The sequence below is a fragment of the Rhizophagus irregularis genome, chromosome 20 (assembly GCF_026210795.1).
Source record: "Rhizophagus irregularis chromosome 20, complete sequence".
NCBI classification, from domain to species: domain Eukaryota; kingdom Fungi; phylum Glomeromycota; class Glomeromycetes; order Glomerales; family Glomeraceae; genus Rhizophagus; species Rhizophagus irregularis.
In genome coordinates this window covers 2,356,315-2,383,926 of record NC_089448.1, presented here as the reverse complement: position 1 = coordinate 2,383,926, position 27,612 = coordinate 2,356,315, and the positions used below count along the sequence as shown (strand labels likewise).

Genomic DNA, 27,612 nt, shown 5'->3' with positions numbered 1-27,612 from the left:
AGAAAAATCGTATAAGAAATTAAATAGCGTTAAAAGTATCGGCCAAGAATTATGGCGAAGTTTGATAAAAGATCAGAATCATTATATGAAGAGTCATAATAAGAGTTAAATAGTGGGTCGGAACTATCGTACAAATTATTATAAGAAAAGTTTGTATTTAAAACGATATTTTCCATTGTAAGTGACTTTAAAGTTCCGTATTGCAGTTTTATGTAAGTGATATCAGCAAATAGAAACAAAAGTGATACTAATTTTATTAATTTTATTCGAAAACTAATTCTTTAGAGAAGCGAAACAAGATAAAAGTTTTTTTTAACGAAATCAGAGTGAGAATTTTTGAAATAGTTCGTAAATACAATAACGATAACAATGCAGTATAACAATAGTACCACGATCAATGTAAACATTATATCATCGCAAAATATTTAATTTCGTTTTTCAGGTGATATCACTTATATTAAAATAAAATTTATTAATAAAATTAATAGGCGAAATCACCTAGATTAAATCACCTATTTAAACTTATTAAATTATAATAAAATCGATGGGTGATATCACCCGAGAGATATCACTCCAGGTGAAAATTAGTTATAATCTAATTTTTAATATGAATATTATCAACCAATAGTATTAAAGATGCTTGCCAAAACTATTTTTTCAAAATTTTAGTTTAGTCAAAATTCAATCTGAAACTATTATAATTTAGGAAAGTTTTGGATTTACCAATTTTTTCATTAAAAATAAAGTTTTTAAGTTTCAGATTTTTGAATTTTATCATTAAATGAGTTTTGGGCAGCAACATTAAATGGCAGTGATGGCAAATGACTAGGTCATTTGCCTATTTTGAGATGACTTCTGAATGACCTTCAAATGACCTAGTCATTTAGGTCATTTGTCATTTGAGTCATTTAAAATTAATGCTTTATAATTCAGGTTAAGTTAATGATGCCGGCCAAAATTATGAACTTCTAATATCATGTGAAAATTTTATCCATGAAATAGTGAAATTGTATGAATAGTTCTGGCCAGAATTATAATGTAATTTTTAAATGACTAAGTCATTTGTCATTTAATGTTAAAATGGACCCAAATGAATAATGACAGTGTTGAGTTCATTTAGTTATTTGGTCATTTGGGTCGCTTAGTCAATGCTGTTAAATAATATAATAAAAGGATGAAAGAATTAAAAGAAACTAAAACTACCAAATATAAATAGAAAGCTTAAAAGAAAAAAACAAAGTTGCATAATAAGTAATAGCTTAGTTTACCTAGCAATTAGTTAAATTAAAAACAGAACTTTTTATTTTATAGTTTTTTAGTTTTCTGTTTTATTTTTTATTATCATTTTTTTAAATAAAATTTACCTTAAGTTAAACATTCTATACCTAACAGTATTTATATATAGTTAGCTTTTTATTAGAAAGAAAAATATGGGTTCTGACTAGAGATTTTAGTTGTATCATTATTTTTAATAATAATGTAATTATATAGGTAACAGGTTGATTTTTTCTTTAAAGAAATAATTATATTTCATAAATACTTAGTTCTTATATGTATTTTGTTTTTTTATTGTTATATTTAATATATAAGTAAATATAGCTATAATATAAAAATAAAAATAAAAATTATTATTTATTTATAATTATATTATTATACTATTATTTATTTATTTATAATTATATTATATTATTATCAGTCAGTGGAAATGTCATTTCTCTTGCCGATCATTAATTAAAATAATTTTGTGTAACCATAATTGAATATATCACCACGTAGCTAAAAAAAGAAATTTTTAATACAATGCTTATACAAATTAAGTAAATTAATAGTTCATCATGTGTACTATAAATATTCGTCATCATTTCCTCTTTAGTAATATTTTTTTTTTCTTTACATATTACAAGAAAGTTCGTCTCAAAAATGAAGTTTTCCTTAAAATGCAACTTAAAGGTGGGTATAAAATACAATTTAAATAATGCAAATATATGTAATTTTACGAGAAGAAAAAGATTTATTAAGTTAAAAAGGGCAGTTATTTAGGGAGATTTTGTGTAAACCGCAAAAAACCAATTTTTATAATAAAAAAAAATTTTCTTGATTTCAATAAAACTCTTAACAAAAGCTTTCTTAACCAGCAATTATTTCATTTTTAGGTATAATTTGGTGAAATGAACAACTTTTGTTAAGCTTAGAATGGTGATTATTAAGCTAGATTTTTTGTCATTTATAAATTTTGTTAAATTTTTTAATTATAGTGCTAATAAAAAAAATTTTTTTTTATTAGAATAATATTATTAGATCTATTTGGGTGGTATAAATGAGGTTTAATCGCAAAAATAGTTAAATATTATGTTTTTATTTGTTTATTTAAATTAGACATTTAATGCTTAATTCTTAATATTATAGTAATCATGTAAATTATTATAACATTAAAAAAAACTTTAAAATTTTTAATTTTAGTTCGTTTAACAAGAAAATAAAACAAAAATTATTTATTCATAGAAAAATTCTTATTGACTATTAGGTCTATTTACTTTGTTAAGTCATAAATACAAATAGTATAATATGAATAAGTAAAATATTTTTTTATATAGTAATACAAAGTAGCGTCAAAATAAAAGATATTTATTGAATATTTAAAAAAAATAAGCAAAAGAATAAGGTTAAATAAATTTTCTTAATTTTTATTAGTTTGTTGTATTAAAATAACCATATAATTGACTACTTTTTTTGGCCAGATGCAACTGAATAAAGTGAAGTTTTTGACTTTTAAAAGGTTTAAAAATATTTTTCAAACCTTGAACGAACATGTTTACTATTGTTGGAAAAAATGTTACATTGCATAAATATGGTGTTACCTTTGACCTGAAAATTTCGATTTTAATGTAATTTGGGCCGGCATTACGAATTTGGCCGGAATTAAGAAAATTTCGGCCAGAATTAAGATCCGAAAATTGTCGATTTTAGCCATTTGTACCAACTTTTATGCCCCTTAAGTTTACATATATACTATATGCCATATAAGCATACTGTCCCAATAATTTATATTGAGATATCATGAAATACAAAAAAATCTCCCTCTAATTTTTGGGGACATTTAGACATTGTTATACTATTATTTATTTATTTATAATTATATTATTATACTATTATTTATTTATTATATTTAAATTATGGGTTTAATTTTTATATGCCCTCGCATTGACGTAATTTAATAAGTTTGATAGCTGATCAAATATTTATAAATTTTTAAAAACTATATATACTAATGGACAATAAAGTGTTAATTTTATTATTATGAGTTCTTTATTTACACACTAAACGCTAAAACTTTTTTTTAAACAGATAGTAAGTATTAATGAAGTCATTATAAATTCTCCTTTTACATACTAATCACTAATACTTCAGTTTGTTTTTCAATTTCTTGTGAACATATTTCTGGATTTAATAAGTATTAGTAGTAGTATGCGAATATGCATTTCTTTTTATATATTTAATGTTAACATACTTTTATGAGCAGACTTTTGAACCTAATAAATATTAGTGATTATCATATGTTTTCTTTTACATATTTTTTTGTAAACTAAAAAGGTAAGCAGAAAATTTTTATGAGCTGTTTTTAACTATTTTTTATGGATAAACAGTGATCTTTCTTCTATAAAATATTATGCAATTCTTGGGTTTGTATCTTTAATATGGTAAGGGTTCTGCAATAATAAATTTTTATCATCTATCATAATTATAATCCTTAGATCTAATAAGTGTTGGTAAAATGTTATGCATTTTTTTTATATATAAATGCTTTTTATCGACAAATATAACGTGCATCTGTAATATAAATAAAAAATCAGATGTAACTAATTAGATACAATTATCTAAAAAAAAACTTTTGGTGTATTTTTATGCTTTCTTTTTTAAAACTTTAATAAACAATAAAAACTAATATAAAAAAAGGTTTATAAAAGATTGATTTATTTATTTTTATATACATTTATCAAAAGACTAGCAACTAAATATAAAATTACTAAGTTATTGTTAATTTTATGTACACGTGCTTAAATAATGTCTGGCTTGTTTACAAATTTTCAATGCCGTTAACTTTTGTTAGATTTTAGAGGCTCTGTAGCACTTTTAATTTTTATTGTTCCTTTTAGTCAACCTTTTTTTGGTTTCTTAATTGGATTTTAAAGCTGCAAATTATTTTCATTAGTTTCATCATTGGTATTTATTTCACTATTAAGCTCATCTTCAAAATCATTAAGTTTATCAAAATAGCGTTGAAAAATCTTAAAAATTCATTCATCCCATTTTTTGACCGCCTTAAGAGTAACTTTTTTAGCCATTTCCATCACCTTTTCAAAAAAAAGTTTTTCATCTAATGTAGATTTACTTATCTGCTTTCATTTATTAACATTATTTTGTATTAAAGCCGTTAAATAAAAAATTTCTTGACTTATTTCTGGTTGCTTTAACAATTCAGTATTTTAAAATTTAACTGCAAATATAAAAGATTCATGTTTTCCATCCAAGTCTCAGTTTTTATACCAACTTGGTCCAACAAGTTGAATGTAAAATATTGCTGTATATATATACATTATAAGTTTGCAAATAATTCCTCTTATAACTATTACTAGTTATGAACATAAATAGGTTAAATTGTTCATTAAAAAGATAAAATGTTTGAATTTTTGAGTATTTTGAACTGAAATATCTTAAATTTCTTTAATTTCTCTTTAGTTAATATGATAAAAAATTGATTTGATACATACTTTATGCTTATCTAGTAAATATTCCAAAAAACCTGTATCAATCACTTGGGTTTTTTATTAATTTAAAACTATAGTAATATATGAGATATATGTGGTAAAAAGGTATGAAACTCCAAAAAAAATTTAATTTTACTTTATATGCTAATTATGCTTTTTTTACTGAAATAAATGCAAATTTAATATTACCATATAATACTGCCTAAAATACTCCAGGTATATCAATTTCACTAACTTAAAAATTGAATTATACCTAGGAGTATCTTGTATAGAATATGGAAAAATTAGCCAGAATTAGCCGAATTTTTACCAGAATTAAGATTTTTTAACCACATATCATACTCAGGTATATTATAGTGGCAGAGTACGCAGATAGGGAGGTTAGTTTTCAAAAATTTCAGAATATTCATTATTTGCCGAATTGTAATTATCATTAATGTCAGTATTAGATTCGGTAGCTTCTGATTATTCGAAATCGTTAATGAAAAGTTCAGTGAAAGTTGTTGAAAGTTTAGTATATCTTGATACATGTTCCTGAGGTAAATAATTGAAATCAGAATCGTCGGTTTCTTGATCTTAGACAGTGTTATACGGTAATTCAATTTTTGATATTTTTTGAGTTTCATACTTTTTTATTGCAAAGTTACTAAATAAAGTTTACCTACAGAGTCAAACGATCACTCGACAGTGTATATGTGAGATACTACCAGTATGACGAGTGGTTTGTAGTTTAATTATATTAGAGTAGTTATTAGGGAATTTTACTTTGTATATATTTTCTTTAGGATAAATCTAATTGTAACAGCCTGTTACGCGTCTTATTTGTAACAACCCCCAATTTTATCCAATTAAAATTTAAGATCAGGCGAAATGTAAACAAAAACAAAAAGATCAGTCGTGTAACCAAGATAAAAGAATTTTTTAAAAAATTTCAAGAAACTGCTTATAACTTGAAATTTTGTATGAAACTGTCTTAAGTACATTAAGTAAAAGTTTTCCAAATTAAATTTTGCATATAAAAATTTTATTTGTAAACTACATACTAAATTTATTATTAAAAAAAAAAAAATGATGTTACAAATAAGATATGTAACAGGTCGTTACAAATACATTTATTCTTTTCTTTATTTTTTTACTTTAATAAAACTGCAAATGTACTGCAGAAAAAAAAAAAAAAATTAATAATTATTTATGATAAAAAAGAAATGAATATGTAAAAAAGGGATAAAATGAATAATGAATAATGGAAAGTAAAATTAAAAGGATAATGTAAAAAATGAAATTGGAGTGAAAGGATGATAAAAAATAAAATAGGATAATAAAAACAAAATGGGAGTAAAATGGAATGATGTAAAATAAAATAAAATAATAGAAAATGAAATAGAAGTGAAGGAAATAATAAAAAATAAAATAAAAGTAAAATAGAATAATAAAAATAAAATAGAAATGAAATGGGATGATGTAAATGAAATAAAATGACAAAAATAAAATAAAATGAAATAGAATAATGAAAAATAATATGGAATGATATAAAGTGATGAAAAATAATATACACATGCCGATCAAAATTATCTGGCCACTTTTTTAAAGTGATAAACTTATATATGCATAATATTGTGAAATTTAAATTTTAAAGTTATATATATTCATTGTGCCATTGTTTGTTAATTTAAATAAAAATTTAATAATGAATTCTATTTTCATTGGTGGCAATAGCTTCTTCAATTCTACAAAGTATGCTATCAATAATATTCTGGAGATATATTTATTCATGCGTCCTTAACATGCTTTTCAGTATTTTTATTACAAAATTTAATAAGGTTAAGTATTATCCATTATGAAATAATATTATATAAGATTATAGCTTGACCTATAACTACTTACATAAATATATTATTATGTAAGTTTATGAAAATTTGTGTAAGATTATAGATTAAAATTTAAAAATCGTATATCAAGAATATTTCGTTACTCAGTAATTTGATCTTCATGAATTAAGATTTGTTAGATTCGTCTCATTAAGTGGATTCGAATAGTAATAATTACATTCTTGTAGGATCGATATTTGATATGTAATTGCACTTTAAAGATTTAAATAAATTTTATAATAAGTTTTGATTCAGTGATCGTATAAGGGAGCTTACACATATTATGTAATTATTATAGGGGGGGAGGGGGGTAGTTAAAATTTTACGTTACACTTATTTAAATCATATGATTTATAAATATTATAATTTGATTGGTTATGAAATCTAACGGGGGGGGGGGGGGGGAGGGGGGGGGGTAAGGTTTATAAGAAAATGAATATTACGTGATATGTGTAACTCCCCTAACCATAATTTTTAGCTTATTAGATTCGTCTCATCGAGGCGATTCAAATGGTGGTAAATATATGTTTATTAGATTAATATTGACAAAGTTACGGGATTTTTTAAATCTTTTAATTTATCATTACGTAAATCATAAATTTACTCAGTAAATGGTTTATATTTCTGAAAAATTCTGAAAAATATGAAAAATGTAAAGCATGGAAATTTGTTTATTGTAATTATAAATATAAAATCATATAATATTTTTGTCACATTAGCACGTGATGATCTGCATAATTTTGGTAAAACAAAGTGGCTGGATAATTTTGATCAGCATGTGTAAAGTGATATGAAGTAATGAAAAATGATATAGAACAATATGGAGTGATAAAAAATAACATGGAGTGATATGATAGAGTGATAAAAAATGATATAAAGCGATATGGATTGATGAAAATCAATATGAAGTGATATGAAGTAATGAAAAATGATATAAAGTGATATGGATTGATAAAAAATAATATGAAAGTGAAAGGAATGATAATAAATGAAAAGGATAATTAAAAATAAAATGAAAGCAAAGGGAATAATAAAAAATAAAATGGTGGCAAAGGGAATAATGAAATAATAAAAAACAAAAAAAGCAAAAAAAAATAATGGAAAATAAATAAAAAGGAAGTAAAATGGATATAAAAAATAAAAAAGAAATAAAGTGAATGATAGAAAATAAAAAAAACTGTTAATATCATTTTTAATAAAAAAAACAATAAAATAGCAAAATACTAGTAATAAAAGTAAGTCTCACTTTAAACTCCTTAAAGTTATTAAAATTATTATTTTTTGAAAAATAAATTAACAAGTTAACATAAGAGAAAAAAAACATTAAACTAAAGATGTAATATGTAATTAATAATTACTACCTTGTGTTGTAACAGTAAGAGTTGCAACCTATTACTACTTTTAAAGTTAAAGTGTTGTAATATTATAACACTTAAAAATTTCCTTTTTGAAAAATAAAAATTACAAAAATAAGTTTTTATAGAACAAATATCATTATGAAAAGAAATGATTAATATATTATAATATATATTTGTATAATTGAAAATAATTACAACACTATATAATAATTACAATACTAGTAGTAATTATAGTATATAATAATTATAATATTGTATTGTAATTACAACAAAAGTGTTATATGTATGTTGTAATAGTTGCAATTTTACAACCTTCTAAAAGTAAAAAACAAAATATGTGCTATATATTTGTATAATATGAAATCACCTGGTAAATTTCAACAGAGTAAATTTAAAATTTTAATGCATTGCAGCAGATTAAAGTAAAATTTACTAGAGGTGAATATAAAATTAATTCTTAAATAAATAACAAAAAATACAAAAAAAAAAATTTTTTTTTTTTCTTTTTGGATTTAAATTTTAACTTAAAATTTTAAAAAAGTAAATTAAAAGTAATCTTTTATTATAAAAATATTATTAATGTTTTTTTATTTTTCTTTTTTAGAAATAGCTTTTGAATTCAAAATGATAAATTGAAGAGAAACTTTGGTAATTTTTTATTATAATAATATTGCTAACTTTTCTTTTTATTTTTTTTCCCTTAAAATGGTTTTTAAACTTTGATTTTTGAACTGAAACTTTGGAATAGTAGGGTTATTAAATATTTAAATTATTTTGAATTGCTTTAATTATAAGTAAAATCCCAAATTTAATATGACATCCCAAATTATTTTGGCATTTTACATAGTAAATTATATATGAACTAAATGAATTATAGCATTCTAATTATGGTATTTTAAAATAATTTGGGTAGCATGTATAGTTAAAAGAGGAGCTTTAATAATTTTTTTATTATAAAATGTTATTAACATTCCTTTTTTATTTTTTTTTCCTTTAAAAATAACTTCTGGATTTTTATTTTGAATCAATTATAAATTATATATTAGATATCTGAAATTTTATCCAAAAAAATCTTATTTTCAGAAGTATATAATTAATTAATAAAACCAAATATATTGAAATTTTATTTTTTCTAAAAGTTTTTACTATTTATTAAAAAATTATTTATATTGTAAATTAAAATAAGTATTATTACAACTTCATTTATTAGGTTAAAAATTAACGTCACTATGATTGGTCAAAATTTGGGGGCTATCTCAAAAATTGGGGTCTAGGATGCGTCAATATGAAGGATTTTCTTTGTTTCAGTCATATAGTACGTACAATACGTTGGGTATACCATCTTAAAAACAAATTTCTTCATATACCGTGCGGTTATTTCCTTACACCCGTTTCTCATTACTTAAATCTCAGTTCCAAGTTCATACTCTAAATAAACTTTTCTCAAGTTTTCATCATGTCCGCAGGTTTAGACATGTCTCTTGATGAAATTATTGCGAAAAAAAGGCCATCAAGAGGAGCTAGGACCGGAGGTCCTACCCGTACAGGTGGCATCGCTAAGCGTTCTGGCGGTCCTGTCAGAAATCCTCGATCTTCACAAGTTAGACCTCGACCTTACAGTAATACTGCTGCTACGGCATCATCAAATCTCAACGCATCACCAGAAGGAAAAATTCTTGTTTCAAACCTCGCCTATAAAGTCACAGAGGCAGATCTTTGGGTAACTATTTATAAAATGTCCAATACTTTGCAAGCCGTTGACGGTTGTGCAACAGAGAGACAGCAGAAAAAAATCAGAGAGAGGTGATTAGTTTCTTTCTTTGGTGCCAAAGCTGAGGTTTAGACCGTCAACAAATAAACCTGAAGCGAAAAGGCAACCTTTGTACGAATTTATTATCGTCAACGGCCCTTCTTCGCCATATGGCTTTGGAACCTGGAGATTCTGAAATCTTTTCTACAACGCTCTCCAAGCCGATCAACCATGTTGCTCCTACTGAAAACAAACCACCTGATCGCAAACAAAACACTCTCCATGCACATACACACTTCGACTCCCTTTATCCTTTCACAATACCAGGAACTTTTCTCAACGATGATCGGTCCTGTACGCCAAGTTAACCTTAACTTTGATCAAAGTGGTCGCTCAAAAGGTACTGCATCCGTTGTTTTTGCAAGGAAAAATGACGCCGTACGGTCCGTTGAAAAACTTAGGAATATTACTCTTGATGGTATGTATTACTCAATTACATGGCTTTTTATTTAAGAAATATTATCTAGAATTCTTTTTATTCACTATAATTAGGCCGTGAAATGAAGATTGAAATTGTTGTTGCTCCTAACGTTGGTCCGATTACTCAGCGTATTGGTGGAATCAATGAGTAAGTCGAAATTTATGCTTGCTAATTAATTTTTGATTTTTTAATGTTATTTTGTTCTTCAAGATCTCGCCCATCCACACGTGGTACCGGAGGATCTCGTGGCACCCCCACAAGAGGGGGTCGAGGGGGTCGAGGAGGTCGTAGATCTGATAATAGGCCCAAAAAAACACAAGAAGAATTGGATGCTGAGATGAGCGAGTATATGCAGATTGATGAGGTGATAAATTGATGCTGTTATTTTAAATTTTTAATAATTTTTATTTGTAATATTTTGTCATCTCGTGAATTGTTATTGTTTATGTAATATATAGGATTCAAATCAAGCTGGTGATTCTTCTACTGCTCAATTGACACAAGCTTAATCCTTATTTCAAAATTCTTACGATCCATTTCACAATTTTTGAAACTATTTGCATTTACTATTTGAAGAACGAATTGCAGTATGGATATTGTATTTGGATCGTAAACATTCAAAATTATTATTATTGTTGGGCTGTATTTTAAAATATTTTTAAATTTCTTTATCACTCAAAATATCTGATATCTTTATAATAATAGATATATATTTTTAACAATACTATGTTTAATTTTGTGGGGAAGTGAGATTGTTTTATAATTTTATTATGGATTTATATAAATATTTGCTGAGATATAAAAGTATTAATCATCGATCCAATAGAAAGCATTTAACGCTTACACTATTTTATTCTTTAATTTACCTGTTTAGTACGAAGAGTTAAATTTAGTTTACAAAATTGTCATAATTGTAATAATAATAATTTATTAATCCATATTTTATGTACAAAAAATAATTATATATTAAATCTATTTTATGTTCGAAAAAAATATTTCGTATATTTAACACATCAAACACATCATTTATAGTCACTCTTCGGTGGCGTTCAACCAATAATCATCTACAATATTAATAATATTAATAACGTAGAAAAAGTATGGTATGGTTGATTTAAATATTCGTGCCAGATTTGTGGCGCAACAATTTCTTTTAACACAACTATGATAAGAAACTAGATTTGCCAAAATTTGGTATTAATATTTACCAAATAAAATTTTGTTATCCAAGTATTAAAACTTGCAGAACAATATTTGCGCCGCACGTTCGCACGTTAGCTTAATAACACTAAATACGAATCACGTGGTTAGATATAATTCCGAGTTTTGAAATTTGTAAAGTGATTAGGATTTTATATCAAAAAATTGTTTAGTTAAAATAAAAATTGAGATTGAATTTTTATTAACTTTTTACCAATTTTTAATTAGTATAATAGGACTTTTGAACATCTCTTAGTATTTAATTTACAAATAATGTATAATAAAGTACTTTTTTTATAATGACTTGGTTAATATTAATACTAGAAATGCAATTTTATTACTATTATTAATTAGTTATTTATCTAAAAAAAAAATTAAAATAACAGAAATACAACATAAAAAAATTTAAAATAACTAAATTAATATCTGATATATATATACATATTAATATAATAATAACTCAATAATTTGAGACCTTTCATCACTGATTACATGGACCATTTTTTATGAAATTTCAGCTGAAATATTTTTTATTAAAATAAAAATATAGGTCTTATAGCAAATAATAATAATATTTTTTTACACCACAAGAGGCTGCAAACCTCATACAGCATATTACTGGAAAGTTTTACTGAAAAATCCTTCGCAGATATTTTAGAGAGCAAAACTGGCATATTTCAAGCCTTAAGCAAGTTTTACCTAAAAATATACAGCTGTCTTAATAGTTTTGTTCAAGTATATAGCATAGAGCTCAAAGAATATATGGACTTTGATAAGTATAACTACATATATTTTTTGTATATTATTTTCCAAGTTATTAATATTTATAATAACTGTTTTTGAAAGCAATTTAAAGTTGTTATAAGAAAAAAGTCACTAATCTGGAACATGTCAACAACAATAGCAATCCAGTTATATAAGATAAGCTATTGATACAGATGTAAATTATTGAAAAGCTAAAATGCCAATTATCAGTTATACTATCTGTGATATAAATAAAATTTTTAGATGTACAAATCCAACCATTTACTTTAAAAGGTAAAAATAAATGGATCACTTATGCTAAAATTGTCTAAAAGATGATGACAGTAGTATTACATCTTCCTCACTTTCTGGAATTAAATGGAATACTTAACCTACTTCTAAGAAAAGTAGTACATCAAAAGACAAATTGCAGCAGTTAAAAATAAAGAAGTTTAAACATGTATTAGAAAAATATATATCAATAATTATGATAGAATACCAACTAATAAGCAAAAAAGGTATCTGTAAAATTGTTGATATTTTGATCTTCTTGTAAAAATAAGGTAAAGTTATTGTAATGAAAAATTAAAATGCAAAAGAAGTATATAACTGTGACTATATCAATTAACCTTAATAAGTGAATATTAAAATATTAGAATGATAGAATCTGTACAGCTTTATTTGAAAGTTTGCTTATAAGATGATTCCTAGCATTCTAAACTTTAAAGTAATGCAAAAAACATGAGAGTTTAGGCAATTTCAATAAATATACCTACATCTATTAATGCTAGTATTTTATATTTTATTGATAATCTAATCCAATTATTGCTATTTTCTTTTAAAGTATGATGTTTAGCTTACAAAATTATTCAAAATCATGAAAAAAATTAATTATATATTATAACTCTTAGAAACTTGAATAAAATTCTTAATACTGATTTTATTCAAAAATTATAATAAGAAATAAAAAGGCTTAAATGATAGTGATAAATTTATTATTTTTCTGAAATTTAAATATTGTTAAGATTACTAATCAACTGATAGGATTTGATTAGATCAAATTGGAAAAATGTGTAATAAAATAATACATTCATTATCTGAATTATATTTACTAACTCTTTTTTTATCTGATTTTTTTTTAATGTTCATAGAGCTGGTTTACTCAGATCATCACTTTGTTGAAATATTGAAACATTCGCAGTTGATAACTTCATAGTAAATAATATATAATTTATTTATTAAGAAGCTTTTTTGCATTACGCTACCATTTAAAAAGTCAATTTCAATAAATTTTTTTTTATTTTATAAAGTATAAAGAGAGCTCTGAAAATAAAAAAAAAGTTTATGCAAATTGAATTATTGGATAGTAAAATAATTGTATTATAATATATATGTAATATATAGTAATTTATTTATTAAAAAGCTTTTTTGCAATTAATTTACTATCTAGCAGTTCAATTTTAATGATTTTTGTTTTGTTTTGTAAAGCATAAAGAGGTCTACAAAACAAAAGGAGTTTATACAAATTGGATTATTGGATAGTAGAATAATTGTATTATAATATATATATAATATATAATAATTTATTTATTAATAAGCTTTTGCAATTTCGGAACGGATAACTTAATTTGGATTTTTAATGGATTTATTGACGTAACGCTCAGCCCGACCTTTTTCTGATATTGTGGAACTAACCGCTGATGGTTTATCTTTAAACAACCTTCGATCAAAGCCTTGGGCCTTATCTTCGACTATGCCTACACACCTCGGAGGAAAAAGGATAGAGACAAAGTTCAACTTTATGGCGCCCGAAGTCTAGTTCAACTTTTATCGTTTTATTTTTTTTTTAATTTTTTCTACAGTTTTAGATGATATTTTTTTCTGTTACTTGTGTTTTAGTTTTACATCTTCTATAATAATTACACAAATGGATAGAGCTTACTATGGTTGGTGGCTTGGAGTTATTAGAAGGTGGCGATTAGCAGTGTTCAAGATATCAAGCCATGCCAATGGATATCCGATGTTAATGTTTACCCTTACTGATAATGAATCGCTTTCTACTTGTAAATGAGGCGCCATGCAGACAAGCCTGACGTATTGGGAATGATTCGCTTTTACTACAGCTGTTCAGTCCTACCCTTATGTCGTGCGCTTAGGATTCTATGACCTGGATGGTGGATGCTTATCTCTCACTATTTTATGGAACGCTCGTGGGAGGAACGATCTGGATGGATTTATAAATTTTTACTTTTTATCTGCATTTAACAAAAAAAAAATTTTCTTTTTTTTCTTTATTTTTATTCGCGATGTAGTAGGTCCCGTGAATGCCTTGTGAAGAAAGAGGGGCGTTTACGCTAAGATTGACCATTTACAAAATGATCATACCCTCTGAGCAAAAACTTCACCCGACAGTGCACACGTGGGGTGCTTTACGCATGACGAGTGGTTTGGTAGTTAATTATATTAGATAGGGTAGATTAGGTTTTTAGATACTTATTGTATTTTCCGAGTCTGTGAACTATTTAATAAATTATCAAATGCATTGTGGTTAAAAAAAAAAAATAAAATAAGCTTTTGCAATTATTTTACCATCTAGCAGTCCAATTTCAATGATTCATATGGGCGCATTTTTGGAATTTAACACACCCTTCTATATAGAATAATTGGTTAGACTTAATAATTTAATATATTATTGACACACGTCTTACCTGAATCAATTGGTTAGATTTATTATAACCAAATTAACATATGTCTCAAATTAGCATGATTAATTATATAAGAAAAGTATCAATTATACAGTTTTAAGATATTATTAATATAAACTGATAATTTAGACCATATACTAATTTTAAAATATAGGTCAATTTGATCTACAACAGACTAATAAGCCTATTCCAAAAATGCATCCATATGTTTTTGTTTTATTTTACAGTCAACTCCCTCTATAGTCACTCCCGTTATAGTCACATTCTACTATATAGTCACACCAATTGAATGTTCAAAACACTTTATTATTAAAAACTATCCTATATAGTCACAATCTATCTATAGTCACTATCACACCTATCCTCAAAAATCTTATATTAAAAAGAACCATTTATAATCACAGTTATATAAAGAATATATTAAATAACTTGGCATCTAATAATCGTACAAAGATGTATCATAGCTTGTTAGAATCGTCTCACTGAGATGAATCGAATGGTGGTAGTTTTATCCTTTTGCGATCACTGGCTGATGAGTTATTCAACAAAATGTTAAGCATCGGCATTATTATATTTCTTGATTTATGTTTACTGCGCCATTTAACATTTTGCTAAATTTCTTGGTACCTAGTGATTGTAAAAAGACGATTAATAGCTCGTTGGAATCGCCTCATCAAGGCGAATCGAATGGTGGTAAACTCATCTCTCTGTGATCAATATTGACGGAGTTACTACTTAAAACCCATTTAATATTTTTTAATTTCGGAAATTGATCTAGTGATTGGATTTCAATGTATTTTATATCATTAGATTCGCCGCATTAAGACGAATCGAATGGTAGTAAGATTGTCTCTCTAGGATCAATATTGGCAGAGTTATTACACAAAAACCATTAATATTTTTTTAATTTCGGAAATTAATCTAGTGATTGGATTTCGACGTATTTTATACCATTAGAACCGTCTCATCAAGACGAATCGAATGGCGGTAAGATCATCTCTCTAAGATTAATATTGGTGGAGTTATGATACAATAAAGTTTTGAGTATAATTTTGGCTAAAATTATGTTAATTTTTGGCCGGAATTATAATATACTAATATAAGAAATTTTTTATATAGTCACATCTCTTTATAATCACCAAATATGGACTGTCCCAAATGTGTGACTATAAAGAGAGTTGACTGTATAAAGTATAATAGGGCTACAAAATAAAAAAAAAAGTTTATGCAAATTGGATTATTAGATAGCAAACTAATTGTATTATAATATATATGGGTCTTTGCAATAAAAAGGTACGAAACTCAAAAAATATTAAAAATTAAATTAATATTAAATTTGCATTTATTTCAATAAAAAAAACATAATTAGCATATAAAGTAAAATTTAAATTTTTTTTGAGTTTCATACCTTTCTATTGCAAAAACCCCATATATTAATATAATATATTATAGTATATATTATATGTATTTTTTTAGCCAATTAGAATTCAATTACATAGTGGATAGGAGGGTTAAGTTTATAATTGAGCATAATCATGTGATTTCTGGCATACCTCCAAAATAAATAAATAATTGTAATAATTATAAAAAAAAATGGAGTTTTTCTACCTGTTAAGTAAATCATACTCCTTTGATGTTCTTGTTAACTTCACATAAAATAAATAAATTATAAAAAAAAATGATAATATAATTACCAGATGAAGAATCACTACAAATTAATAATATTAGCATAGTTATTTAGATTAATGTATTAGAATTGATTATTATAGATATAAAGGATTTTATTATAAAAGTTTGGTATATTCAATACAAATAATTATAAAAAATTAGTTTTGTAAATTTAGATTTGATATAATAAGAATTTGGTATATAGAGATTTATTATATTCAGAAGTAATTATACTGATAATAGTATAAATTAATAGGACCCCAGATATCTCCAAAACAGGTCATAAGTCACACTTTCGGTTTAACAAAGCTGCGCTTGAATTTTATTAATTTTTGCCAATTGCACATTTTTGATATAATATAGGATTCAAAAAGAACTGCAACAAAGTGCAGAACTAATCTAATGCAAGAACAATAATCTTCCAGAAATACATAAAAAGAAATGCTAAGATTATAAACCCAACATCCTCTCTATATAAATAACTATGGCTATCCCCGAATTATATCTCAAACCTGGTAGAATTGACTATGCTATACGTACCCAGCGAGACCCCCGTTACATTTAAAGATCGAAGAATCCCAATGCCAAATACCATTAGCGCTATCAAAAATACACAAAATTCAATTTCCCCTATTTAACTACATACTATGAATAACAAACCTATTTCACAAAGACCGCAGGGAACTTTTTAGTGTCATGCAGTTCAGCCACTAGAAGAACTTTTTAGTGTCGTACAATCCTAACAGTGACACTCACCTCATTTTGAACGATCCCTAACGGAGAACACCCACCTCATTGCGAATGATCCTTTGGCCTAAGGTCTACCTAAATAAGTCAATCTAATGATAGTTTAACATGTGACCACCTTGATCAGCATACTATAAAAACTGCGGTATCTAACCTGTCACCCCTTATCACCTGAGTGATTATCGATTTTGAAATTGTAACACCAAGCCACAATGACAATCAAAATTTCCAGTATCCCTCACCTCAAAGAAAATAAGGTTACACCAAAAAAAGTGACCAAGAAAAACAAAAAGCAAAAAATAAAAACATAAACCTCAGGAAAACTCAAGCAAGTAAAAGAAAAACCTGAAAGAAAAATACCAAACATACACCTCAACTCTGTCACCTTATTTTAGAAGACTAAAATTCCTGTTAACAACATCAACTAGCAAGAAATATGTTAGTCAAGAGCTCCTTCCAAAAAATAATGGTCCAGCCTGTGAACCACTTGGCCAGTTAGACTTTAAAGGCATAGGAACCAAGACACACTACTTTTCAACCTTTCAGAAAGCCCAGGGGAACGTTCATATAGAACTGCCATCTTACATTATTATTGGTAACTCTAAGACTCATGATAATGGTCCTAACTCAATATAAGCCGTAAGGAGTTCAGGCGAAATTAAAGACCTTGGTAATAACTTCATATAACATCGAAAAGTCCTTTTACTATTACTCAAGGCAAAAAATCCTCATATTTTTCATCCATGTCTTCTTGGGAAAAAATGGGCAGAGCCCAACGGGAGAGAAAGTACAATGATCCTTAAGTCACACTTTCGGCAGATTGGCCCATTTTTCAGGAGTTCAAAAAATCGATTTTTGTAAATATCTCAGCATCTAGTGGTCCAATTTTGATGAACTTTTTTTTAAATTGTAGAGCTAAATAAGGGCTACAAAATAAAAAAATTTCATTAAAATTGAATTACTAGATGCTGAGATATTTACAAAAAACGATTTTTTGAGTTTTAGCAAAAAGGGGTGTTTTTGGCCAAATTCCATATATTAGATATCCGGGGTCCTAAATTAATATTGCTAAAATATTTTTTTTAATTTTAGACCAATTTTAATTTTATAGTATAACTTTTAAAATACATAAAAGTAGATAGTCACCTGAGACTTGGCAGAAATTTTTGCTAGAATTCAGAAAATATAAGGAAATTCTCAAATAATTTCAGTCTTATTGGCAATAATTTCAGCTAAATTTATTTTATTAATTAAGTTTATATATCTAAAATGAAATTATTTAAAAATTTCTTTACATTTCTATAAAATTTAATGAAATATTTCAATAAATTTCAGATGATTACATTTACACATTACTAATAAAGTTATATTATAAAGCCAAAATTGGTTTAAAATTAAAAATTATTTTGGCAACATATATATAATAGATGATAATAATTATAAAAAGTGTATTTTGGCTTTATAATATAATAATTCATTTTAACTTTGTATTATATCAAATATGTTACCATTTTTTTATTATTAGTAATAAGTAATTATAAAATAATATATAAAATATAAAATATAATAAATTTTTTCAATATTACTTTATTTAAATAAATGACCTATTAAATTAAATTTATTTTGTAATAAACTAGTATTCCATTATTTTACAATTACTAGTATCTTAAATTTAAAAAAACTGGTTTTTTTTGTAGAAGTTTTAAATATAGGTTTAAAAAAATAAATTTCATTAAATGTTGAACAAAATATTGACATTTAAACCCAACTTTTGACACTTTAGAACAGACGAAAATACACATAATATATGTTTCTTTCAAAGTTAAAATTTTTTACAGAAATTAAAGTCACGTGATATGTGTGTAAAATTAATAAAACTTTAAAAATAGTAAAAAATTTTCATTATATATATATATATATATAGAAGTTTGATTATGATTACAATCGTATGCATTTGTAAAACGTCATGATCATGAGGTAGAGAAAACTGCGAAACATAAATCATCTATGATAAAAATGGGTGAAAAATCATGAAAATCAACATCAAATTCCCCTTATGTTAAAATTTATTTTAGCAAAAATCTTCGTTATACTAAAAAAAATTCATTTTAAAAGAAATTTATGGAATAAAAAGGGTTATTGTGTATATGCGGGTTACAAAATTACTTCGTTGAACGGTTATACCACATTTAATTAGTGATATTTGGTATGAGAATTTTTCAAATGTTAAAATATTCGTTATATCGTACTTATTCATTTTTATATAATTATTAATTTTTGATAAGAAAACCTATTAAATCTCAAATTCAATAAATAAATAAGACATACATATATACACATTTATTTGGGGAATTTGCGGAGCGCATCCTATTTTTGGATTCCGCAAATTATAATCTGCGCACTGCGTATCTGTACGCAAAATTTATTTTCCGCAAATTGCATGTGACTTTTTCTTGCGCATTGCGTTAGTGTAGCAATTTTTTATATTGTGTATTACACAATATAAAAATTGCGCTTATTCTATAGGACAGGTTCATTGTATTACACAAATTTTTTATATTTAATTCTGAATCCCTTTTTTTGAAAATAATTTATTCGCAAAGTAGTTTATATGTATTATATCATCTACTCTAGTAATATTCAGATATCCGACTGGAATTATTTCTTAAGTGCTTAGAGCCTCAACCATACTTATGCTTACCTTCAAACCTAAGGAACTAAGATGGTAGTAATTAAATTTCCAAGTGTGTAAATTTATTAAATCTTGAAAGAATAATTAAAATATCAACCCTTCTTATAAAGAATATTCCTATTGATTATTCGATTGTATTGTTTATTTTAAATTTAATAGAGTGAAGAAATGTTATGTAAATATTTTATAAAGTTTTTTCCATCGCATAAAACGTGAGTATTTCAGTGTTACATGCGGTTGTTTAACTAATATATCACAGGGTCAATTCAATGAGAATTCCCGTGTCACAATTATCCCGCGCATAATAAAAAACTTCTTATTTTATCTATTATTTCACACGCTTATGTTAACAAATGAGCAAAATGAAAAACCAACGGGGTTAGAACATAGTAAAACTGTTTTCTAACATTTATAATAACACATGCCAACATGATTTTATTTAAGTCCAATTAATCGAAATTAGTTCGTTGTAATACACTAATGTATATAATTATTTTTCATCACCCAATTACTTCTGTCAATCCTGCGAGTAATATATTGCATGTCCTGCAGTGCAACCCAAAGAGAAACACGGATAGCTTTCATCCATGAATAAATTCAAGAATTGATGGTTGTTAGTTAAATGCCTCAACAGATAACGTATTATTTGCCGTTTTTTCTTTTCGGGTGACATACGATAATACAGTATCTGTTGGATTAATTATCTCTTTCTATCTGATGTTTTTTCTTTAATAATTTCATTAGCCATTTAATATCATTTTTGAGAAAATTTATTTCTATTTGAAATCGAGCATTTTTAAGTTCGAGATCATGTACGCGTTTAACTATATCCTAAAAACATATTATCATTGTAGTATAATTATTTATAAATTTCACTTTAAATGAAGATTTTCTTACCTGATTCATTGTCATCTTTGAGCTTATTCTAAGAGGTTCTTTTAAATCCTTTTTGTCAATTGAATAGTCTTAATTTACATAAATTACTTTAATATGTATATTTTTAAATAGTGGAATAATCAATATATGAAATCCTGTACTATTACCTTGAGTCGCTTTTGAAAAATTTGCCATTGTAATACCTGAGAACTTAATCGTTGATGATTCTGAATCGTCTTTATGATTAGTCACCTCATCATTAAAATATCTCGCAGAACTAAAATAAGGGCTATGATTTGAATCAAAAGTTATGGTTTTATCATCAGGACCTTGTATAAATTTGTTCCATTCAATATTTGATGCAGTCACTGATTTAGGTGCGGCACAATGCAATGCCGTTTTTGTTATCATGTCTGAGGATATGGATGATTTGTTTTGCCATTCGTGTTCTGGTTTTGAGCTGATATCATTTTGATTTGTCAAGAATTGATGCCATTCTAATGATTCTTCGTCAACAGATCGCTTAAACGTAGTATTTTGTGTCAATGGCGACGAGTTCGATTTATTAACACTTGGAGATATCGACCTTGAACTTGGGCTAGTCATGTGGCTCATGTTCGCTGTACATTCATTGTTTCGTAAATTCACTAAATTTTTTTTGACAGATTTAGTCTAATATAAAATTAATTAAATACTTTTTGTAATACCAATAACTTTTTAATTTTTATAAAGATAAAGCATTTTAATTAATTTAAATTGCATACAGTAAATTCAACACATGCCCAATCATTATCTTGTAAGAGAAATTGTTTACGTTTCGTGAAATCTTAATTTTTGTAAGCAAAGTAACAATTCAGTTAGTGTGAATTTTAAATATTAAATCATATACTTTGTGGGGATTTTTGAACCTGGGTCGTCATTATTTATACCAAGAATGATGCTATCTTTACAGATTTTGTCAAATAATAAAGAATTATTTTTAGAAGTTTCGTTACGACGCACAACTTCTATACTGGTCAATGTACGAGTACGCCTTGATTCAATATTGAGAAATGAATGTACATTTTTAAGACGCTGGCGATTGAAGAACTCTTTTTGCTTTTGGAGTTCTAGTTTTACTTTAATCTTATTTCTAAGTAAATTTTATTAATATTTAATCGTTTGAAAATACTAAGAAATAAAGTAAAAAATTTTGATTAAACCTTTTGCCACCTGTCCAATTCATGATAATTACGAGAATTTTTGCTTAAACTATATATAATATTGTTATAAATATTCAACTATAAATAGGTTCAACTACCCCTACTTTTCATACAATGAACATCAAAATAGAAATATAATGGACTCAAAATTAAATTTATGTAAATGATTTTCAGTATTTTCCTTTTTTGACCAAAGAATTTTGAGGATCGCGAGGATCGTCGGAAAAAAGTAATAGGAATATATATACTTAACTAATTGCAATTGTCTTTTTTCGGATGTGATCGAGGATATTATGATATCACAAATTTTTACATTAAATGATTACACAATACTATTAAAATAAATAACTCCCTCCTAAATTAATATTATTTTGTCGTCGTGTCGTTTCATTTCTTTTTTTTTCATTTTATCATTTTATTTTAACATTGTCTTCTTACGTCCATGTTTTTATCTCATATTTCCTTATAAAATACGTATAGTTAATTTTTAAATAATAATGTTAACCCAAAAGGACTTTTTACTAAATAGTTGTTCAACGACGTCATTTCCTCGAAATAACAATTCTTATAATTTACATACGACAAAAATTATATGTTTCATATTAATTATATTATCAATACTAATACCCGTTCGTTCTCACGTCGTAAAAAGAGCATGTAAGTAGTCTCCTATTTTTTCAATTTATAAAATGATTATTCAGTTTTTATTTTTGTTCATATTCATACATCTTACTTAAAGGTTAGTTTGAGAAACTTAAGCGGTTCCAAATTATAAAATTATCAAATTATCGAAATTTTTTGCGATACAGTTTATTTTGTATTCAGAGTAGAAATTAATAATAGACATTAAATTAACCAAATACGATTTATTTATTTAGCAACGTGTAATACTTCTAAATCTCCTGAAGAAACTCCCCCCACTACATTGTTTTGTAGTCCTGAAGAAGGCAGTGAATATAAAGTCGGTCAAATCGTCAATCTGAGTTGGAATCCTTATAATCCTTCATTAGCTATTGAAACGGAAGTGGAAGTTTATCTTCTTAGACAGCAACAAAATACTAGTGGAATTGAAGATACGATTATATTAAATCCAAAAATTTCAACAGCATATCTATTAGAACCTATAGAAGAAAACTCTATAGATTTTACTGTAGAATCTGGATGGTTTCCTGATTATAATAATTCAATTCCGAACGAAAATAGTAAACACACTTTTGTATTTAGAGTAATTCCAAAGGGACATTATGAAAATCTCAATCTCGATATTTACAAATCTAAAGAATTTATAGCTATAGGTATGTTTGTTGTTTTGGAAAATTTTATTTGTTTATTTTTATTGAAAAAATGTTTTTTATTTTAACATTATTTTTGTAAAAACAAACCTAGAATCGAAACCAACATTAAAATCAGAACCAGTTGCTTCAATATCTGTTAAGACTGTTCAAGCAGCTGCTCCCACGAATACTGTTACACCGCCAATTAATTCAGGAGATCAGAAAAAAGATAAATCCGAAAAAAATGTGTTTAATGTGTTTATAGCAGTTGCTAGTGTTGCTGCATTTTTAGCCTTTATTGCGATTGTTATTGCTATCAGGAATAGAAAACGTGTCAATAATCAAACTAAACAAAGTTTATCAAATCTTTCTATGAGTTCAAGCACTCCAATGATTACTCCTTTGTCCATTGGCAAATTCGGAAGTAATAATCGTGACTCTGAATCCCCTGTGGAAGCGGAGTCGATTCATTCCACAACTCCACTTGCGAATAAAGATGAAATGCGCTTAAATCCGAAATCTAAAGTTTCTTTCGAAAATCAACCGATATCTGCTTCAGATGCTGCACTTCTTTCAGATGCATTCCGTAAAGTACTGCGAAAGCCAGATTGGAAACCAGAAGATGATGAGGATGATGATACTAATCTATCACAGGAAGAACGTTTACGGAGGAGAGAAGCGAAAGAATTAATGAAAAAAGAACTTGCAGAAGAAGGAACTGATTTACAGAATATTTCAATAAGGCATACTAAAGTAGAGATTCGTAATATAAGTGATGAACTAGGAAAAGATGGTGCTAGCCTTTCATCAGAGTCTGAATCAAAATAAAAAGATTGTTAGTTTGTATTTTATTTGCTCATTAGTAGTGAGCTTGGGAATTGTATTTCCAATAAGTCTTTTTTGTTAATATAAATTCTTGTACTAATCTGTATTTTATTGTTACTATTTACTAATCCGGTGATTTATTGTTATTATAGATTTTACATTTATAATCAAAAATATGATAGATAAGGGTTAGGTGTATACCATTCTTTATTATTTTCTTTTAGCAAATTATTTTCATATTGAATTTGAAAGTGTTTTTATTTAAAACTTGTAATTATACCTGTTGACGTAATAATTAACAAAATAAAAAAAATAATCACATGATCTGTTATCATTGCCATAAGCGACGAGTTTTTTATTTGCTCAAATTTAAACCCTTTAAAATCGGTTTTAAAGTTTCCAATCGAACTGAGCATGGATCAAGACATTTCTGATTCAAAAGATTCAAAAAAATCAAGAGAATCAAAAGATTCAAAAAATTCAAACGATACTATGATAATGGTCACTTGCAACGACCGTTTAGGTAAAAAAGTTCAAGTCAAGTGCTCGTTAGTATTTTAATAACCAAATTTTTTGTTTATATTTCCGTTTATACTCTATTATTCACCATTTTTGTTTTTTTTTTGAACCGTTCGAATACAAAAAAAAAAATAAAAAGTCCAACTGATTCCGTTTTAGAATTTAAAAAACTACTTGCGGCTCATATTGGTACGCCTTACAATAAAATTAAACTGAGATATGGGTAAGCTTTCAATAATATAAGTTAAAAATTTGCTATGGATATTCATTCATTCTTTTTTTATTTTATTTTATGAAGAGGCATCAATTCGCTTAATAATAAACTCACATTGGATGATTGTAAGTCTAAGAATTCTAATTCTTTAATATTTTTATTCCGTAATTATTAATTTGGATCATAAAAATTTTTAGACTCAATTAGTAATGGCGTGAATCTTGAATTATATTATACATGATTCACCGACATTTATACCAAAAAAATTATAACATAACAGCGAGATAATCAAAACAAGAAAGACTAATAACAGATTTTAATGTTAATTTGATTTATAATAATGTTCTTTTTGATAATTAATATACTTTATATAAACATTTATAAATTGTATAATATTTTCTTTTCATTTATAAATTAATATAATAACAAAATCAAAATTTTTTTAATCCTAAACAATCTGTTTCAGTCCTTGGTATATTCCATGTCCAGCATTCATCACCATCCTTAAAATTATATGGTGTTAATGGTAGATCGTAAGGTAAGCGGATAGGAATTATCAATGTATTTTTTTCTTCAGGTCGATTTCTCTTCTTAGATGAAGTTGACTTTGAAGGTGAGTTAAAAGATGGTAATAGAGGTTTTAAATTTTGAGGAGTAGAATTCAACATATGAACCGAAGTATATTCATCATTCTGAGAAAATAATTAAAAAAGTTAATATTTAGGGTAAAAAAAAGTTATTTATATGAAACTTACTTGAAATAACTCTGGAAAGGTCAATATACCCAACTCATAGCTTCGTATCATCAACTGTTTGTCTTTCTTCTGTAAAGCACCCCATGCAGCTTTAGACAAATTACTACTAGTTAACAATAACCATGCAATTTCTGCACTTGATTTTGATTCTAAATTATTATCATTATTTGAATTCGGTATCATTGTCATCCGAGAATATGTCTAAAAATATCCGAAAAAAAAAATTAGGAAGATAAAAATAATTACTAAGGAGTTTTAAATTATTTACTTTAATATGTGGCATTGCACGTTCTCTTCCAGCTTCAATTGCCTTCCATTTGTGTAAATATTTCTGCATATAATGTTTTTGTTTTAAGTAATTTTTATGATCAAATGGTAAAGAGTTTCCAGCTGCCCACCCTTCCAAACTGATTAAAATAAGATATTATTAACTAGCTCGTTAATATACTGGCAAATCTATCGAGACTTCAATACCTGTTGCTGACATTTTCAACGGTTGGATAAACTAATTTAATATCCGGTTCGCTGCATTGATTTTGGTTTTTTGCATACTTTAAACTTTCTGCAAATTCTTCTATTAGCCATTTCTCATCTTTACCGAGTGAACCAATGCTTGAAAACTGACATATAATAGTACTATCCAACTTACACGATAATGGAACGGTGACACGGCTTAAAATGTTCCTAAGCCTCATGTGCCCAAATAGTTCTAGTTTTTCATTGACGTGATAACCTGGTATTGAGGCAATTAATATTGCCTATTATAATATCAGTAAATAGTTCGCTAAATTAAATAAACAAAATAAACAGGAACTTTCCGTGTCATAATTCTACCTTTATAGTCGAAAAGTCATATTCCTTCACTTTATTCCGAATGATATTTAATTTGTCACCATAACTCTCTAAATATTCCATAAAATCTGATTCGAATTCTGAAGATGAAGCAATATTGCGTTTCTTAAGTAGAAATGGTGACATATATACCCCCTGAGTTTTGTTGCTATCCAAAATATTTAACGATTTAATCAATCCTCTGGTAGAAAATAAAACGATTTTTTTTTAAGAATAAAAAACATACGCCCAGTCTCTTCTGATCGCGTTTGCAGTATGAATAATCAGACGCATTGTGGAATTCGCATAAAAAAGCAACATTGCCTGTGAATAAAAGAAACATTGAGTGAATTATTTAACGATAACGTAAGATATATAATGTATATATGTACTTTCGTATGATGTGTTCCTAGTAATTAACAAAATAATTATAAGTAAAAAAATAAATGAAAATATTCAATTATAAGCGCTATTAACTGACCATATGGAATAGGTAGTCGTGGAGAAATCAGTTTTACATTTTTGAAAAGTTTTGCCTCATCCTAATAATTTCATCAAAATTTCTCGTAATTAACTATTCATTCAATGATTAGATTACTATTTAACTTTACCTTTAAATATTTTTCACTTTCTCCACTAAGTCCATGAACAATAGTCGTAGGAATGATCTTCTGTTTAGACTTAGGTAAATTAGTCATTAGGAATTCAAGTTCTACCATATAATTAAATTGAACCATTTCGATCAAATTCTCCTAATTAAGGAATAAATCAGAAAGGTTGCTATTATATTGAAATACAATAAAAAAATTCATAAAAATGTCCCATACAGAAGACAAAATAGAACTTAAAGAAACACAGTCAATATTTTCGGAAGCTGGAAGAGCTTCAACTGTAGTAAGTTTAATGCCAGAATCTTCATAAGCTACGTTCGGCTGATTATTAGAGACTTCGATAGAATATTTGCTCGAATCCTCTATTTTCTGGCGTTTGCTTCTACCTTCTGGACAATTTTCAGACATCGCGTGCTAGATAAATTACAGTATAACACGATAATTTACAAATCTCAGATCTTATATATGTTTTTCAACGTGAGAATTTTGACATTCAGCCAATCATTTACTTCAAATTTAAACTGAT

At 26.2% G+C, this 27,612-nt stretch overlaps 5 protein-coding genes across 8 annotated transcripts; 3 read left to right on the top strand and 2 right to left on the bottom strand.

Moving 5' to 3' along the window:
• Positions 1 to 9,285: 9,285 nt before the first annotated feature.
• On the top strand, positions 9,286 to 11,471 carry OCT59_013108 (uncharacterized protein). Of its 4 annotated transcripts, XM_066140603.1 has the most exons (5): positions 9,286 to 9,712; positions 10,070 to 10,220; positions 10,295 to 10,370; positions 10,434 to 10,587; positions 10,682 to 11,240. In XM_066140603.1, the coding sequence occupies exons 1-5, from the start codon at positions 9,449 to 9,451 to the stop codon at positions 10,730 to 10,732; spliced, it is 696 nt and encodes a 231-aa protein (XP_066001475.1). In that variant the 5' UTR covers positions 9,286 to 9,448; the 3' UTR covers positions 10,733 to 11,240. The 4 variants fall into 4 exon arrangements, with proteins under 4 accessions (XP_066001475.1, XP_025181612.2, XP_066001477.1 ...); XM_025315981.2 differs by having other exon boundaries at positions 10,434 to 11,240; XM_066140604.1 differs by lacking the exon at positions 9,286 to 9,712 and having other exon boundaries at positions 9,832 to 10,220.
• Positions 11,472 to 20,675: 9,204 nt separating this feature from the next.
• OCT59_013107 (uncharacterized protein) lies at positions 20,676 to 22,080 on the bottom strand (the record flags this gene model as incomplete). The annotated part of the gene is made up of 6 exons (XM_066140602.1): positions 20,676 to 20,810; positions 20,877 to 20,944; positions 21,023 to 21,527; positions 21,620 to 21,681; positions 21,764 to 21,987; positions 22,058 to 22,080. 6 exons carry the CDS (start codon positions 22,078 to 22,080, stop codon positions 20,676 to 20,678), a joined length of 1,017 nt encoding a protein of 338 aa, XP_066001474.1.
• Positions 22,081 to 22,554: 474 nt separating this feature from the next.
• Positions 22,555 to 24,177, top strand: OCT59_013106 (uncharacterized protein; the record flags this gene model as incomplete). The annotated part of the gene is made up of 3 exons (XM_025315980.2): positions 22,555 to 22,714; positions 22,936 to 23,352; positions 23,444 to 24,177. 3 exons carry the CDS (start codon positions 22,555 to 22,557, stop codon positions 24,157 to 24,159), a joined length of 1,293 nt encoding a protein of 430 aa, XP_025181610.1. The 3' UTR covers positions 24,160 to 24,177.
• A 344-nt stretch (positions 24,178 to 24,521) lies between these two features.
• OCT59_013105 (uncharacterized protein) lies at positions 24,522 to 25,339 on the top strand. The gene is made up of 4 exons (XM_025315979.2): positions 24,522 to 24,704; positions 24,815 to 24,898; positions 24,974 to 25,014; positions 25,087 to 25,339. Exons 1-4 carry the CDS (start codon positions 24,571 to 24,573, stop codon positions 25,128 to 25,130), a joined length of 303 nt encoding a protein of 100 aa, XP_025181609.2. The 5' UTR covers positions 24,522 to 24,570; the 3' UTR covers positions 25,131 to 25,339.
• OCT59_013104 (uncharacterized protein) lies at positions 25,158 to 27,494 on the bottom strand (the record flags this gene model as incomplete). The annotated part of the gene is made up of 10 exons (XM_025315978.2): positions 25,158 to 25,581; positions 25,645 to 25,845; positions 25,913 to 26,051; positions 26,119 to 26,402; positions 26,479 to 26,644; positions 26,723 to 26,799; positions 26,868 to 26,884; positions 26,957 to 27,017; positions 27,087 to 27,227; positions 27,303 to 27,494. The coding sequence occupies 10 exons, from the start codon at positions 27,492 to 27,494 to the stop codon at positions 25,321 to 25,323; spliced, it is 1,539 nt and encodes a 512-aa protein (XP_025181608.2). The 3' UTR covers positions 25,158 to 25,320.
• Positions 27,495 to 27,612: the final 118 nt, after the last annotated feature.

Excerpts from the sequence above, each read along its gene's own strand:
- OCT59_013108 (XM_066140603.1), top strand. The coding sequence starts at position 9,449 with ATGTCCGCAGGTTTAGACATGTCTCTTGATGAAATTATTGCGAAAAAA. Across the intron at positions 9,713-10,069 it reads TCACAGAGGCAGATCTTTGG|GAACTTTTCTCAACGATGAT; the intron begins GTAACTATTTAT and ends TCACAATACCAG. Across the intron at positions 10,588-10,681 it reads AGTATATGCAGATTGATGAG|GATTCAAATCAAGCTGGTGA; the intron begins GTGATAAATTGA and ends TGTAATATATAG.
- OCT59_013105 (XM_025315979.2), top strand. The coding sequence starts at position 24,571 with ATGGATCAAGACATTTCTGATTCAAAAGATTCAAAAAAATCAAGAGAA. Across the intron at positions 24,705-24,814 it reads AAAGTTCAAGTCAAGTGCTC|TCCAACTGATTCCGTTTTAG; the intron begins GTTAGTATTTTA and ends AAAAATAAAAAG. Across the intron at positions 24,899-24,973 it reads AAAATTAAACTGAGATATGG|AGGCATCAATTCGCTTAATA; the intron begins GTAAGCTTTCAA and ends TATTTTATGAAG.